Genomic DNA, 16,012 nt, shown 5'->3' with positions numbered 1-16,012 from the left:
GTCATTAGGGCAGAGAACCAGTTTTTAAATTATTTGGATCCCACCACTGCACGTACTATAACTTATTAATCACTCCCTATTGACCAGCATTCAAACTGTGTTTAGTTTCTTGTCATTACAAATCGTGTTGCAAGGAATATGTGAATTCATATATTTTCACATATGTGAATGTATCTGTTTGATGACGTCCTGGGATTGCATTAATAGTCAAAGGGCATGTGCACTTAAAATATTGATATTTTCAAATTTCTTTCCAAAGCATGTGCATTAATTTTATTACTATAAACTGTGTATGAGAATGATTGCTTCCTTACGCACCCCAACACAGGGAATTATCACACTTTTAAATCTGTGTTCATCTGCTAGGTGAAATGTAGTACAATATACCTTAAATTTTACTTGAAGTTGAGTAGTTTATGTATTCTTTTTTTATAATTGACAACGACAGCCCTTCATCTGTTACATATGTTGCAAATATTTTCCCTAGTTTGTCCTTTGTGGGTTTTTTTGTTTTTTTGGGTGTTTTTTTTTTTTTTTTTTTTTTTTTTACAGAGACAGAGAGAGGGATAGATAGAGACAGACAGACAGGAACAGCGAGATGAGAAGCATCAATCATCAGTTTTTCATTGCGACACCTCAGTTGTTCATTGATTGCTTTTCTCATATGTGCCTTGACCGTGGGGCTACAGCAGACTGAGTAACCCCTTGCTCAAGCCAGCAACCTGGGTCCACTCTGGTGATCTTCGCTCAAACCAGATGAGCCCTCGCTCAAGCTGGCGACCTCGGGGTCTCGAACCTGAGTCCTCAGCATCCCAGTCCGATGCTCTATCCACTGCGCCACCGCCTGGTCAGGCTGTCATTTGTGTTTTTGACTTTGGTTGGGCCATACAGAAATGCTCAGTTTTTATGTAGTCAGATTTATTCATCTTTTCTCTGTACAACTTCTAAGTGTTTCATTATGTTTAGAAAGGCCTTCTTCAAAAAAAAATCCCATGCTTTCACCTTTTTTAAAAAAAGGGGTTAGCATAATTTTTAATTTTGAAGTCTTTGATCAAACTGGTGTTTGCGCGCCTGAAAACAGGAGGTAGGAGGGCAGCTTTGTCTTTTCCATGCGCGGTAGTTCTCTCTCTCTCTCTTTTTTTTTTCAGAGACAGAGTGAGGGATAGATAGGGACAAACAGGAATGAAGAGAGATGAGAAGCATCAATCATCAGTTTTTCATTGCAACACTTTAATTGTTCATTGATTGCTTTCTCATATGTGCCGTCTGACCACGGGCCTTCAGCAGACCGAGGAACCTCTTGCTTGAGCCAGCGACCTTGGGTCCAAACTGTTGGGTCCAAACTGGTGAGCTTTTGCTCAAACCAGATGAGCCCGCGCTTAAACTGGCAACCTCGGGGTCTCGAACCTGGGTCTTCGGCATCCCAGTCCGACGCTCTATGCACTGCGCCACTGACTGGTCAGGCTCTACCATCTTTATCACATAGAAAGTCTCCCAAACGGAAGAGGAAAAGGGAGTTTAAAACAAAACTGGTAAACATTTTTCCTTAAAAGCAATTTAGTCCGACCGCTAGCCCTGCGGGGAGAAAAGCTCTTCCAGGTCCGCTTCCTCGCCTGAAAACCCAGGGAAACCGGCGGAACGCAGGCGCTCGAGAGCCGGGAGCCGGACGAGCCCGACCAACACGGACTGTACGGCAGCGGGGGAGCGGTTTTTAGGGGACACAGGGCCGCTCGGAGGCCGCCGCGATGCTCCCTTCCTTGCAGGAATCGTTGGATGGGGATGAAAAGGAGCTAGAGAGCAGCGAGGAGAGTGGCTCCACCGAGGAGCGGAGACTCGAGCCGCCACCCAGCAGCCACTACTGTCTCTACAGCTACCGCGGAAGCAGGTGCAGCGCCCGTCCGTCCCCGGGGCTCCGCCCCGGCCCCGCGTCTGCACCCCGGGCCCCGCGGTCTGGCGGCTCTCAAACTCCAATCTTTTCTCCCGTCTGAGAGCTTTGGGCCTGAGGGCCGTCCTCGCCATACGCCGTTCTTCCGGGCCCCATCCGGGACTTTTGTGTCTGGTGCTGGCAAGCCTCCGCGCTCCAGCTGGCCCCGTCACTTCCCCAGTCCCTTCTGGTCGGCGGTGCCCTTTGTGCAGCGCAGTGCCTCGCGTGTTCTGTAACGTCACTTTCCATCCCCAGTCCTTCCTGTCAGTATCAACCCACTTTCTTCCATTCCCCACCCCCCCGCACTGCCTCACCCCTCCGCCCTCTGGTCATCCTCTGCCCTCGCTGCCTCCTTTCCCTCTGCCCCGGTGTCTTTCCTGGGCCCTCTTGGCCCTTGAAAGTCTGATTATCCTCCATCCCTTATGTGGCCTGGAGGAAGAAGGGGCTCTTTATCAGCACGTTTTCATGGATTTTCCTTGTCGTGAGGACAGGCACTTCTACCTTGCCGCATTTGATTGCTCACCCTTACCCTGTTTGCGTGGACCCCCCCCCCCCATAGCGTTTGAGTTAGAGCCCATATTGATAGTTCTGTTGCTTTTGCGGCATGCAGATTGGCACAGCAGCGAGGGGACAGTGATGATGGAAGCCCAAGTGGCACAAGTGCAGAAACTCCCTCTGGTGATGATTTCAGGTAAAAACCGCTTGACCATAACTCATGCCTGTGCTTTTTATTTTTTTATTTTTTATGCCTGTGCTTTTATCTGCCCTGCATCTTTGACCGGAGTGGAACCATCAAATCCACCTGTTTCCTAGGAACCTCATCTTGTTTTCTCATTACCTCATTCATTCAAGGCTGCCACAGATCAAATACTGATAGTGCCCAGGGTGATTAGCCAGAGACAATTATTCTGAATTTCTTGATTGGAACTCCAGTAAATATTCAATATTATATGGGTACCAAGAAATTAAAATCCTCCCTTTTTTCTTTTTTTATCCTTAGAATACTCCTTTATTGTTTCTCTTCTGTACACTAAAATAAACTCCAGACAGCAGGGATTGTTTTTTTTTGGTTCATTGATGTCTCCCTACCTTGTATCTGGAGTGGTATCTGGCGTAGGGTAGACATTTAATACATATTTACTAAGTAACTAAATGAATGAATGAAACTTAACCCTTAATGCAACAGAGAGATACCTAGTGATAAGTTTATCGTTGCAATAACATGATGCCAGGAACTTGCTTCCAAATAAATCTGGAAGGTGAAAGTGTACAGACAAGCATGGGGATGCCGATGAAGCAAGACTGGTCATAAGCTGATGATTGTTAAAACTGGATGGTGGGGCCTGACCTGTGGTGGCGCAGTGGATAAAGTGTCAACCTGGAATGCTGAGGTTGCCAGTTCAAAACCCTGGGCTTGCCGGGTCAAGGCACATATGGAAGTTGATGCTTCCTCCTCCTCCTCCTTCTCCTCCTCCTTCTCTCTCTCTCTCTCTTTCCCTTAAAATGAATAAATAAAAATTTTTTTAAAAACCCACAAAATTGGATGGTGGGTAGCCTGACCAGGCGGTGGCACAGTGGATGGAGCATCGGACTGGGATGCAGAGGACCCAGGTTCGAGACCCCGAGGTCACCAGCTTGAGCGCAGACTCACCTGGTTTGAGCAAAAGCTCACCAGCTTGGACCCAAGGTCGCTGGCTCGAGCAAGGGGTTACTCAGTCTGCTGAAGGCCAGCGGTCAAGGCACATATGGGAAGGCAGTTGATGAACTAAGGTGTTGCAATGCGCAACGAAAAACTGATGATTGACTGCTTCTCATCTCTCCGTTCCTGTCTGTCTGTCCCTGTCTGTCCCTCTCTCTGACTCTCTGTCTGTTAAAAAAAAAATTATGAAAAAAAAAAAAACCTGGATGGTAGGTATATGTGAGTTCATTCTACTATTCTCACTGCTTTGTATGTGTTTGAAATTTTCTATTATATAAAGCAAAAGTCTTTGAGAAATATTGGGTTCATAATCTCTATTGGGAAGTTTGGTGATAGAAGACCTTTTCTTCCTGCATATTCAAGTTATAGACTGCTTATATTCTAGTCTAGAGCAAACTAAACTTTATTTTTACCTCATAAATGACTGGTAACCTAGAGTGTGTTATTTATTAGAGGTAGATTAAAGGGTTGATGGAAAAAGGGGAAGTCACCTAGGAGAAGAGTGAGTGAGTGAACCAGGAAATGTAGTTATAACTGGGCCCACTTGAGGCTGGTGACCATTAATCTAAAATGAGACTAGACACTGTGGATGTGAGTTTTTGTCCAACCAGATTCGACTGCAGAGATGCATGGGCAGAGTAGGTAGGGAGCTGGATTAATCAGGGCTGAAAGTTTGCTAAGCAAGCACAGTGAGGTGAAAATAAGGGGGTTGAGTGAGAATGGGTGCAGGATCTGATTATAATGACTGTCTATGGAATATAAGCTGGGTAAGGAGAAGGGAAGTGAGATGTAAAACTTGAGGGACTATGAAAAAAAGGTAAGGCCTGTGGACTGGGGGTCCCACTGGAGTCATAATAGTAGACAGAATGAGCTGGAAAGAGAGTACATTTTAAACAGTTTGATGAAGTAGCGCATACTTGGTGACATACATCCCGAGAAGCTTCACCAACAGGAGTCAGAATGTTTTTTCAAGTCCTTAAAGCAGGGGTTGGGAACCTTTTTGGCTGAGAGAACGCCACATATTTTAAAATGTAATTCTGTGAGAGCCACACAACGACCTGTGTACGTTATGCATTATCCAATAAAAATTTGGTGTTATCCCGGAGGACAGCTGTGATTGGCTCCAGCCACCCACAACCATGAACATGAGCTGTAGGAAATGAATGGATTGTAATATATGAGAATGTTTTCTATTTTTAACGTTATTATTTTTTAATTAAAGATTTGTCTTTGAGCCATCAAAAGAGCCACATCTGGTTTGCGAGCCATTGGTTCCCGACCCCTGCCTTAAAAGGACTCTGGCTTTTAATAATAATCTGTCTGACTTAGGGGGTGTGAATGCAGTAGTCTACTGGTAAGGGCTGTGTGTCTTTCATTTGTCAAGCCTCTCCTTGGCGGATACTAATCTGCCGTCTGAAGTGGAGCCCGAGCTGCGCAGTTTCATTGCTAAGCGCCTTTCTAAGGGAGCTGTCTTCGAAGGGTTGGGGAATGTTGCATCTGTGGAGCTGAGGTAAGTGTAACTGAGTTTTCATTTCGGAGCTAAACATGAGAAGTGATGAGAAACTCCTACAAGATCAGCTCCCACTAGACCTGCAAAATTCATCTTTGTTCTCTGCCTGCCCAAGCAGTGGGCCTTCCACGTAAACCTTTTTAGAGTGGAATTAATTGAATGGCAGAGACTTCGCTGAAGTGTACTTATATAGTCTTGTACTTGGAAGAAAAGAGTTAATGAACAAAACTAAGTGAAGTACTTTCCCAAACTTTGATGTCATTCTCCCCACCAAGGGGTGATAGGACAGATAAATCTCACATTTTCAGATGAGGAAATAAACTCAGATAAGTTCATGTCACAAGGCTGGTCACTTCCATAGAGTTCAGGCTTAAACACAGGCGTCCTGAATTGAATTCCAGCCATCTTCCCATTACACCCCTTGACTGTAGTTCACTTCTGACCATGATGTTGGCATCAAGTCCCCTCAGGAATATGAGGCCACAGGTCAAACATAAGGCTACAGGATAAACTGGTCATATCTACCTGAATCTTCAATGATTTGTGAAGCTTTGGGGGAAGGAGAGAACATGCTTATATTTATGCAGACATGAAAGTACTGTGAACAAGAGTGAAATTTGCATGACTTTTTCACATAAAACAGGTGAATACAAAGAAATTCCATGTTTGTCAGGTACTGCTGAAACTCATCATGGTGTACATTCATTTTCCTCTGCTGTTATGAGTAAACCAAGGAGGAGTCTGGGAAGTTCTGACCTAGTTGGCAATGTAACAGTATTGACAGATCAAGAGCACCAGGGTTCAGGGAAGCCGGCAAAATTAGATAGTTATTAGAATACATTGTACCTTTTTCTTTCTTTTCTAGAATTCCAGGTTACCGGGTTGGTTGTTACTACTGCCTTTTCCAACAAGAAAAACTACTTCCTGACACAGCAATAATGGACTCTGAATATAACCCTTCCGAGTATGTGGTCTGTTTTTTAGGAGGGTCTGAAAAAGGACTTGAGCTATATCCTTTCTTTGGTTTTTGAAGCTATCAGGAAGGAAATCGTGGGAAGCAAGCAGAGGGATATTACTACCAACCTCTCAAAAGCTTTCCTACCCCTTATGTATTAATATTTTTTTGGATTTCATACCATCATACGACCAGTTTGTCTTCCCGTTTTAATTTACAGTTTGCGTTATTTGCAAGATTTTATATTTTCTATTGAAAAATAAAACACTGTCTTGATTCATTCTTTATTACTTCCTTAAGAATCTACTTTCAGGCTTGAATTGGACAAGTATATTCAAGGTCTGAAAAGTAACATGAGCTGTGAGGTAAGATGATTGATTTAATAGTTTTCTGAAACTCAGATGATTAACACATTATGACTGCTGTACTCAGATCATACAGGTAGACACAATGATACCTAAATCCTGAAAATGTTCTACTTTGAGGACTAGTTGAAAGATACTTGTTAAGGGAAGTAGGGAACATAGTCCTGTGAATGTTGTAAGTTTCACAATACTGAGTCTGATGTTGTGTATCCATGAAAAATTCAATCATTAATTCAATCATTAGTGTTGTATGGTAACATGACAAGTGAGGAAGAGGATGCTCTTCTCCTGATTTCTAGGCATATAAGATTTTTCTTTTTTTTTTTCTTTTGTATTTTTCTGAAGCTAGAAACCGGGAGAGACAGTCAGACAGACTCCCGCATGCGCCCGACCGGGATCCACCTGGCACGCCCACCAGGGGGCGACGCTCTGCCCCTCCAGGGCGTCGCTCTGCCGCGACCAGAGCCACTCTAGCGCCTGGGGCAGAGGCCAAGGAGCCATCCCCAGCGCCCGGGCCATCTTGGCTCCAATGGAGCCTCGGCTGCGGGAGGGGAAGAGAGAGACAGAGAGGAAGGAGAGGGGGAGAGGTGGAGAAGCAGATGGGCGCTTCTCCTGTGTGCCCTGGTGGGGAATCGAACCCGGGACTTCTACACGCCAGGCCGACGCTCTACCACTGAGCCAACCGGCCAGGGCTAGGCACATAAGGTTTATATTATGGTCAGAACTAATGGTCCATGAAGCCTCTAGCACCAGAGACATGCTATGCAATGGTATGACTGTCCTTGAACTCTACATCAAAGACTTTTAGAAGTATTCTATTTTTCATTTATTGCTCTTTTATGGATTAGATATATCCATATCTATTAATTTATATATACCTTTTTAAAAACTATACTTTAGCTTATAGTTTTTAAAGTCATAACTCATAAATTTACTACCTATTACATATGGTAATAACTCCTTTTACATATCATGCACTTACAAGACAATGTGAGAAAATGTAAAGCCCACTAAGGTGAAGGTTATATGAAAGCAATGACATTCTCTCTTGACCTAGGAAAGGGGCCTGGAGAACCACATCAAGTCCTACCTGAGCAGCTGGTTTGAGGATGTTGTCTGCCCAATCCAGAGGGTGGTTCTTCTCTTTCAGGAGAAGCTTACCTTTTTGCTACATGCTGTAAGTGTTGCCCAAACAAAAGCATTTCCTTAATTGAGAATCACTTGGGCAGAGTTTGGATTATTTAAAGACTTACTCATTTTCTTTAGCATTAATTTTCACCCCTGACTATTCATTCAAACTATGCTTGTACTCTGTTTATTCAGATCTAGAAAGTCACATTACTAAGGTGGAATTGCAAATACTGAGTCTTCCTAATAGGATAAACCATTTTAAAATTATTACTTATTTTATTTTATTTATTTATTTTTTTAAGGAAAGAGACAGACAGACAGGGACAGAGAGACATGAGGGAGATGAGAAGCATCAACTCATAGGTGCAGCTCCTTAGTTGTTCATGCATTGCTTTCTCATATGTGCCGTGAATGGGGGGCTCCAGCTGACCCAATGACCCCTTGCTCAAGCCAGCCACCTTTGGGCTCAAGCCAGTGACCATGGAATCATGTCTATGAACCCATACTCAAGCCAGCAACCCTGTGCTCAATTTTGTGAGCCTGAGCTCAAGCCAGATGAGCCTGTGCTCAAGCCAGCAACCTCAAGGTTTCAAACCTGGGTCCTCAGTGTCCCACGCTGATGCTCTTAACCACTGTACAACCACCTGGTCAGGCAAAAATGATTATTTCTTAAAATGATCTGGGAGGGATGTAGTTTCCAAAATAATTTGAGAAGGAAAACAAAAATCTAAAGTGTGTTTTTTTTTTCCTTTGCACTTTTCCGAAGCTAGAAACGGGGAGGCAGTCAGACAGACTCCCCCACATGCGCCCAACCGGGATCCACCCGGCATGCCCACCAGGGGGTGATGCTCTGCCCACCTGGGGTGTCACTCTGTTGCAACCAGAGCCATTCTAGTGCCTGAGACAGAGGCCTCAGAGCCATCCTCAGCGCCTGGGCCAACTTTGCTCCAATGGAGCCTTGGCTGCGGAGGGGAAGAGAGAGACAGAGAAGAAGGAGAGGGGGAGGGGTGGAGAAGCAGATGGGCGCTTCTTGTGTGCCCTGGCCGGGAATTGAACCCGTGACTCCCGCACGCCAGGCTGACGCTCTACCACTGAGCCAACCAGCCAGGGCCCAAAGTGTTTTTTAACTGTATAAAAAATGTTCAGGTAAAAAAATGAAAATTCATTAAAACATCCAGACACTGGTGAAGTCTTGAGTAAATGGCCAGGTTTATCATTTAAGTGTATGGTGGGTAGATGCAGCTGAGACTGATGGTTCCATTAGGCCAGGTGGGAAAGCCAGGTTTCAGACCTTTAGTGAGCAGCAGCTGAACAGGGCTCTGGAGAGCTGGGCGGTACCCATCAGGCGTGTGGTAATTCTGGGGAAGGTGACCCTTAGCCACCAGTAGCTGCTCATTGCTCAGTGTGGAAAACTGGAATACATGTATCAGTTAGGCTTTATTTTTCTTTTGTAGGCTCTGAGTTATACTCCTGTTGAGGTTAAAGAATCAGATGAAAAAACAAAGAGGGACATCAACAGGTAAAGAATAGTTTTGCAAAGAGAGAACCTTTTATGTAGCAAGTCTGGTATTTATGGTTTTAAAACCCCCCTAGTACAGAATGAATTTGCTCTCTCCTTCCTATCCTGCAATATTGTTTGTGGAAAAGGACTGTGTGTGTGGCAGGTTTCTGAGTGTGGCCAGTCTTCAAGGACTTATTCACGAAGGTACCATGACATCTTTGTGCATGGCCATGACGGAGGAGCAGCATAAGTCCGTGGTCATTGATTGCAGTAGCTTGCAGCCTCAGTTCTATAATGCAGGTGAGTTACAACTCTCAAGGGGCCATCCTGTGGCTCTTGTGAGTGTCTGTTTTTGTACTCTGAACAAATGGTACAAACTTATCCTTCCAACCCTGTGCAGACTCACCGCAAACAGTAGCAACTCTAGAGACATGGAAATCACGTCATGCCTAACAATTCCACTCTTAAGTATATAGAAAAACTCTTGTATATTTATGCAAGGAGACAAATGCAAAAACGTTCATAAAGGCATTGTTTGAAATAGCAAAATTAGAAGCAACTTAATGTTTCTATCAACAGGAAAATTATCTGATAAACTGCTATATTCATGCAATAGAATCCTATGTACCAGTGAAAATGTATGAATTAGAGCTCCATGTCTCTGTATAGCTTCACCAACATACTAGTGAAACAGCCATTAAAGAAAAATACATAGCCTGACCAGGCGGTAGCGCAGTGGATAGAGCATCAGACTGGGAAGCAGAAGACCCAGGTTTGAAACCCCGAGGTCACCGGCTTGAGCACGGACTCATCTAGTTTGAGCTCAGCTCACCAACTTGAGCCCATGGTCGCTGGCGTGAGCAAGGGGTCACTTGGTCTGCCATAGCCCCCCAGTCAAGGCACATATGAGAAAGCAATCAATGAACAACGAAGGTGCCGCAACAAAGAATTGATGCTTCTCATCTCTCTCCCATCCTGTCTGTCTGTCCCTATCTGTCCCTCTCTCTGTCTCTGTCACACACAAATAAAAAAGGAAAAGAAAAGTACATAGCCCTCGCCAGGTGGTAGCTCATCTGGTTGGAGCATTGTTCTGCTATGCAAAGGTTGCAGGTTCAATCCCCAGTCAGGGCACATACATAAGCAGATCAATGTTTCTCTAAAATTAATAAATTAAAAAAAAAAGAAAAATACATAAAGTTTTAACATATTCAAGATAATACTATTTAGGGCTTACAATGATAATCCTTTCTGATGGGAAAGGAGGGGGAATACAGTGGGAAGCAGCACACTAGGGGTTCTACCATTTTGGTATTTTTTAGCCAGGTGGTGAGTATACTGTTTTCTTAGACTGTTATAGAGGTTTTAAACAATTCATTGTAAGTGCTTTTATTTATTTATTTTTTATTTTATTTATTTATTTTTTCATTTTTCTGAAGCTGGAAACAGGGAGAGACAGTCAGACAGACTCCGGCATGCGCCCGACCGGGATCCACCCGGTACGCCCACCATGGGGCGATGCTCTGCCCATCAGGGGGGCGATACTCTGCCCATCCTGGGTGTCGCCATGTTGCGACCAGAGCCACTCTAGTGCCTGAGGCAGAGGCCACAGAGCCATCCCCGGCACCTGGGCCATCTTTGCTCCAATGGAGCCTTGGCTGCGGGAGGGGAAGAGAGAGACAGAGAGGAAGGCGTGGCGGAGGGGTGGAGAAGCAAATGGGTGCTTCTCCTGTGTGCCCTGGCCGGGAATCAAACCCGGGTCCTCCGCACACCAGGCCGACGCTCTACCGCTGAGCCAACCGGCCAGGGCTCCATTGTAAGTGCTTTTATAAAGAAATAAAGAATAGGCCCTGGCTGGCGGCTCAGTGAATAGAGCGTTGGCCTGGCATATGGATATCCTGGGTTTGATTCCCAGTCAAGGCACACAGGAAAAGTGATCATCTGCTTCTCCCCTCCTCTCTCTCTCCTCTGTCTCTCCTTCTCCACCCACAGCCAGTGGCTCAATTGGTTTGAGCCTGGTCCTGGGCACTGAGGGTAGCTCCATTGATGCACATTGGCCTCAGGCTCTAAAAATAGCTCAGTACTCAAGCAATGGCCCCAGATTGGGTGCATGGGGTTTCTGCCTCATTGTCTCCTCTCACATAAAATAAAAAATAAAATAAAGACTATAACAATGTATACAAATATCAAGTCATGTTATGTTGTACATTTGAAACTAATACAATGTTAGATGTCAATTACACCTCAGTTTAAACTAACAGAAAGTAAGAAAGTACAGATGTCTATGCTTTGTAGGATTTCATTTTTATTTAATTTTTCTTCAAAATATTTTACAGGAAGCAACCGATTTTGTGAGGATTGGATGCAGGCCTTTTTGAATGGTACTGAAGGAGGTAACCCTTTTCTTTTTCGACAAGTATTGGAGAACTTTAAACTAAAGGTAATTGTCTGTGTGCCTAGTGCCACATACGACTTCTGTCTGAATTTTAATTAGTACCAATGACAGAGTAACAAGTCTGCTTTAAGGCTGCTGATCTCTATTAAGTAGGATGTTCTGGAAACATGTATTAGGGATATCAATTTTATAATTTGTGACACATCTTAGTGGGAAAGCACAAAAAATAGTGGCTCAGGGCTTAAGGGTTCAAAATATGGTGGGGAAGAGTGCTGTCACCTTATTTAGGTGATTTTTTTTTGTATTTTTCTGAAGCTGGAAACGGGGAGAGACAGTCAGACAGACTCCCACATGTGCCCGACCGGGATCCACCCAGCACGCCCACCAGGGGGCGATGCTCTGCCCCTCCAGGGCGTCGCTCTGCCGCGACCAGAGCCACTCTAGCGCCTGGGGCAGAGGCCAAGGAGCCATCCCCAGCGCCCGGGCCATCTTTGCTCCAATGGAGCCTTGGCTGCGGGAGGGGAAGAGAGAGACAGAGAGGAAGGGGGGGGGGAGGGTGGAGAAGCAAATGGGCGCTTCTCCTATGTGCCCTGGCCGGGAATCGAACCCGGGTCCCCCGCACGCCAGGCGGACGCTCTACCGCTGAGCCAACCGGCCAGGGCCTTATTTAGGAGATTTTAAAAGTATTTTTACTTGTAAGAGATTTTGTTCTACCAGGGGCAAAGTATATTAGTGATGGAGATATTAAAAATAAAAAGGAGGCCTGACCTGTGGTGGCGCAGTGGGATAAAGCGTCGACCTGGAACACTGAGGTCGCCGGTTCGAAACCTTGGGCTTGCCTGGTCAAGGCACATATGGGAGTTGATGCTTCCTGCTCCTCCCCCTTCTCTCTCTCTCTCTGTCTCTCTCTCTCACTCCTCTCTCTCTAAAAAAAATCAATAAATAAAATATTTAAAAAAAAAAAAAAAAAGCTAAGAACTATATAAAAATAGAATTAAAAAAAAAATAAAAAGGAAACATTTCAGTAAAATATGTTGAGTTTTCAGCTGGATAGGAATTTTTTTCCCTTTTTAATTAAGTGAGAGGTGAGAGGCAAAGAGACAGATTCCCACATGCGCCCCAATCAGGATCCACCCGGCAAGCCCTCCACCCAGTGATGCTCTGCCCATCAGGGGCTGCTGCTCCTTACTTGGCAATTGAGTCATTTCAGCACCTGAGGTGGAGGCCATGGAGCCAACCTCAGTGCCCAGGGCCAACTTGCTCGAATCATTTGAGCCATGGCTGCAGGAAGAGAAGAGAGCGAGAAAGAGAAGGAGGAGGAGAAGGGGGAGGGGTGGAGAAGCAGATGAGTGCTTCTCCTGTGTGTCCTGAATGGGAATCGAACCTGGGACTTCCACACGCGGAGCTGATGCTCTACCACTGAGCCAACTGTCCAGGGCTGATAGGCAATATTTTTCAGGCTTTGTTATCATCTCACTAAACACATTTAACTGGGCAATCTTTTTCTAGGCCATACAAGACACAAATAATTTGAAGAGATTTATCCGACAGGCAGAAATGAATCATTATGCTTTGTTTAAATGTTACATGTTCCTAAAGAACTGTGGTAGTGGAGATATCCTTTTGAAGATTGTTAAAGTGGAACATGAAGAAATGCCTGAAGCCAAAAATGTAGTGGCCGTCCTTGAAGAATTTATGAACGAAGCTCCTGCCCAAAGTTCTTGATCGTATGTTTTGAGATAACTGTATTGTGAACTTGTGTATTCCAGCAATGGCATTTGAAATTACAGTTGTTATAAATTGTCATAGGATTGCTATTTAAGATGATTTGAAATGCTTTCTAGATTTTTTCATTTTGTATTTTAAAATTTTAACTTAGACATGAAAATCTGAGGAACATATTCATGAAGTCTAGACAAATGTGTTAAGTGGAATTTTGGTACATTGCTGATCCCATAAATTCTAGACTTCAAGGAGTTGTTGCTTAAAAAACTTCAGAGGTCATTTTGTGGCTTCTCTTGGGCGTTTGCCTCAATATTTAGCAACCTTTGCTCTCAGAATAATAATCTTTCTCGAAATGTACTCTAGTCTTAGAACAGATCAGCACCACGATACCATTGCAAAGACAGATTTGTGCATCCTGTGGGTGCTTGATGGATTTTTGTCTGATTGATAATGGCATGGATGATGAAACCAGCTTTTAAGTCAATATGCAAATAAATCATGAGTGTGAAAGAAATGAAATGAGCTTTAAAAATAGATGCACTACCTTCAAGATAAAATATCTGATGGAACGCTACTAGAGAAGTGGCCCCCGTCACTTTTTTTCATTTCTTCACAGGTATGAGCCAAGAGCCTGTATTTTTTTTTCCTTTTATATGAAAATGCTGGAGTTTTTAAGCAGTGTTAAAAGAAACTACATACATTTTTCAAGCAAAGTATAACAAAGAATACAAATTCTTCATATCAGCATTACTCATTGATTTCAGTTTTTTCACTTTGTTTACAAGCCTCATATTGTTTTTCTCCGAATCAGTTGGAAGTGCTCTCAGAGCCATTTATAATTCCCACGGAAGCCACTGTAGCTCCACATGACTGCCGTTTGCTCTGCACAGCCTGTTAATACATCCATTTGATAATTTTTGTTCAGAAGATCAGAAGCCTTGTGTTCTCACTGCCCTCAGGATGCTTGGAGGAACACAAATTCATAAAAATCCTCTCCTAAACGCATATAAATTCATTTTAAGTGCTGAGTTTTAACTCTCAAAATGACTGACAGTGGTCTGCTGTGTCTCCATGGAAGTCGAGGGACCTGCCTCAGCAAGCCATTTCTTTTCCTTTAATGAGAAATACAATTCAGGACCTTCATAAAGGCTTTCATACGGTTTTAAACTTTAATCACTTGTAGGCAGTGCAGGAAAAAAATTCAAGTAGCATTATTTTTATAGCATTATATTCAAAATGATTATGGGAAGTAAGCAATTTTATGGCACTTCCCTTAAATCCAACTTTTTACTTGGTTGCCCACTTGGAAATAAATTTTTTAAATAAACAACATTAGGACAGCAATCTTGAGTCTAGAAAACATTTTCATTTTCAAATTCACGTTATTTAAGAGTCCATGTTGTAAATGGCATTTAAAAGCAAATGTGATACCTACTTCAAGTGATTTATGAAAATAGTCAACGTATAATTATATATTATTTATATGTACCTCTTTTTTTTTCTTTTTTCTTTATATGGAGTTTATATTTTATGATGTCAGATCACTACACTACAGTTGTATGCAATACAGTCTTACTTTAAAAGTCTGTGACAAACTATATATATCACTACTATAGACAAGGAAAATGGTGACATGGAATTGAATGTCGTGTTGGCCATGAGAAGAAACTCAAAAGAGCTCATGACCAGAAACCTGTACTGTATTCAAATCTTAGTAAGTTAATGTATTAATTTTTAAAATTTAGAAAGGACTTATTCAGTGTAGAATATGTTTATGTATCATTTGTGTGCTATATACACAAAAAGGAAATGTATGTTTGTCATGCATCAAAAATGGTTTATCTGTAATTATATTTGTAATAATCATCATAATAAAAACTTAGCTTCTCACCAATGCAGTCATTCTAATTTCAATGAGCTCCCGTTCTCTGACCTGACATTTTTAAGTCACAGTAAACTTATAAGGAAATTATTGTTATGCTAAGGAATTTATTGAAGAAAATCAAATCAGCTGATGGAATACATCTTTCTGCATCTTGCAAGAGGCATCAGGCAGGGCGTAAGAGCAATTTTTATCACTATTTTATTCACTGTTCAGTAGAGTTAAACCTGTAGAACTCAATAACCCTGGTCACTTCCTTTTACTCTCATTCACTATTAACCATGACAGAATGCCTGTCCTGTTAGAGGATCATTGACACCAGATGCCAGAAAAGGCTGCAGGCTTCTTGGAAATAAGATTCAGTTACTAGGACTACACGTTCCTAACTGTGGGTCTTCTCAGTAACGTTTACCCTGCTGGCTTCTATGAAATCTTTCCATGTGGAGTCTAAGAAGGTAGCTCCAGTCCTATCCCTACTAAACTTCCTAAATGGGACTCGGACTCACTCTCTCTGAGTTGGCATACATGCTAGGTTCTGGAAATTGGGGGGGCGAGAGGGAGCAGGAGTGAGTGACAGCTGTGGATTTTCTTGTAAACTACTTCTAAGGGGGCAGAGATTCTGTTAAAGTTAAATGAACACTAATGTTCAAGGTTCATTACTGTTACTGGGTGGCCTTAAAACAGTGAGACTATGCCTGACCTGTGGTGGCGCAGTGGATAAAGCGTCGACCTGGAATGCTGAGGTCGCCGGTTCGAAACCTGCACTTGTCTGGTCAAGGCACATATGGGAGTTGATGCTTCCTGCTCCTCCCCCCTTTCTCTCTCTCTTCTCTCTAAAATGAATTTAAAAAAAACCCAAAACACCAAAAAACAGTGAGACTAGACCTTTATTTATTTATTAATTGAGAGGCAGGGAGGCAGAGACTCC

At 43.3% G+C, this 16,012-nt stretch overlaps 1 protein-coding gene across 1 annotated transcript; it reads left to right on the top strand.

Annotated features, from left to right (window-relative positions):
- Positions 1–1,403: 1,403 nt before the first annotated feature.
- C2H17orf75 (chromosome 2 C17orf75 homolog) lies at positions 1,404–15,080 on the top strand. The gene is made up of 10 exons (XM_066263313.1): positions 1,404–1,885; positions 2,535–2,615; positions 5,008–5,133; positions 5,999–6,142; positions 6,396–6,453; positions 7,511–7,630; positions 9,039–9,103; positions 9,249–9,385; positions 11,419–11,522; positions 12,987–15,080. Exons 1-10 carry the CDS (start codon positions 1,746–1,748, stop codon positions 13,200–13,202), a joined length of 1,191 nt encoding a protein of 396 aa, XP_066119410.1. The 5' UTR covers positions 1,404–1,745; the 3' UTR covers positions 13,203–15,080.
- Positions 15,081–16,012: the final 932 nt, after the last annotated feature.

Source organism: Saccopteryx bilineata, chromosome 2 (genome assembly GCF_036850765.1).
Source record: "Saccopteryx bilineata isolate mSacBil1 chromosome 2, mSacBil1_pri_phased_curated, whole genome shotgun sequence".
Classification (NCBI taxonomy): domain Eukaryota; kingdom Metazoa; phylum Chordata; class Mammalia; order Chiroptera; family Emballonuridae; genus Saccopteryx; species Saccopteryx bilineata.
This window is presented reverse-complemented; position numbering and strand designations above follow the sequence as displayed.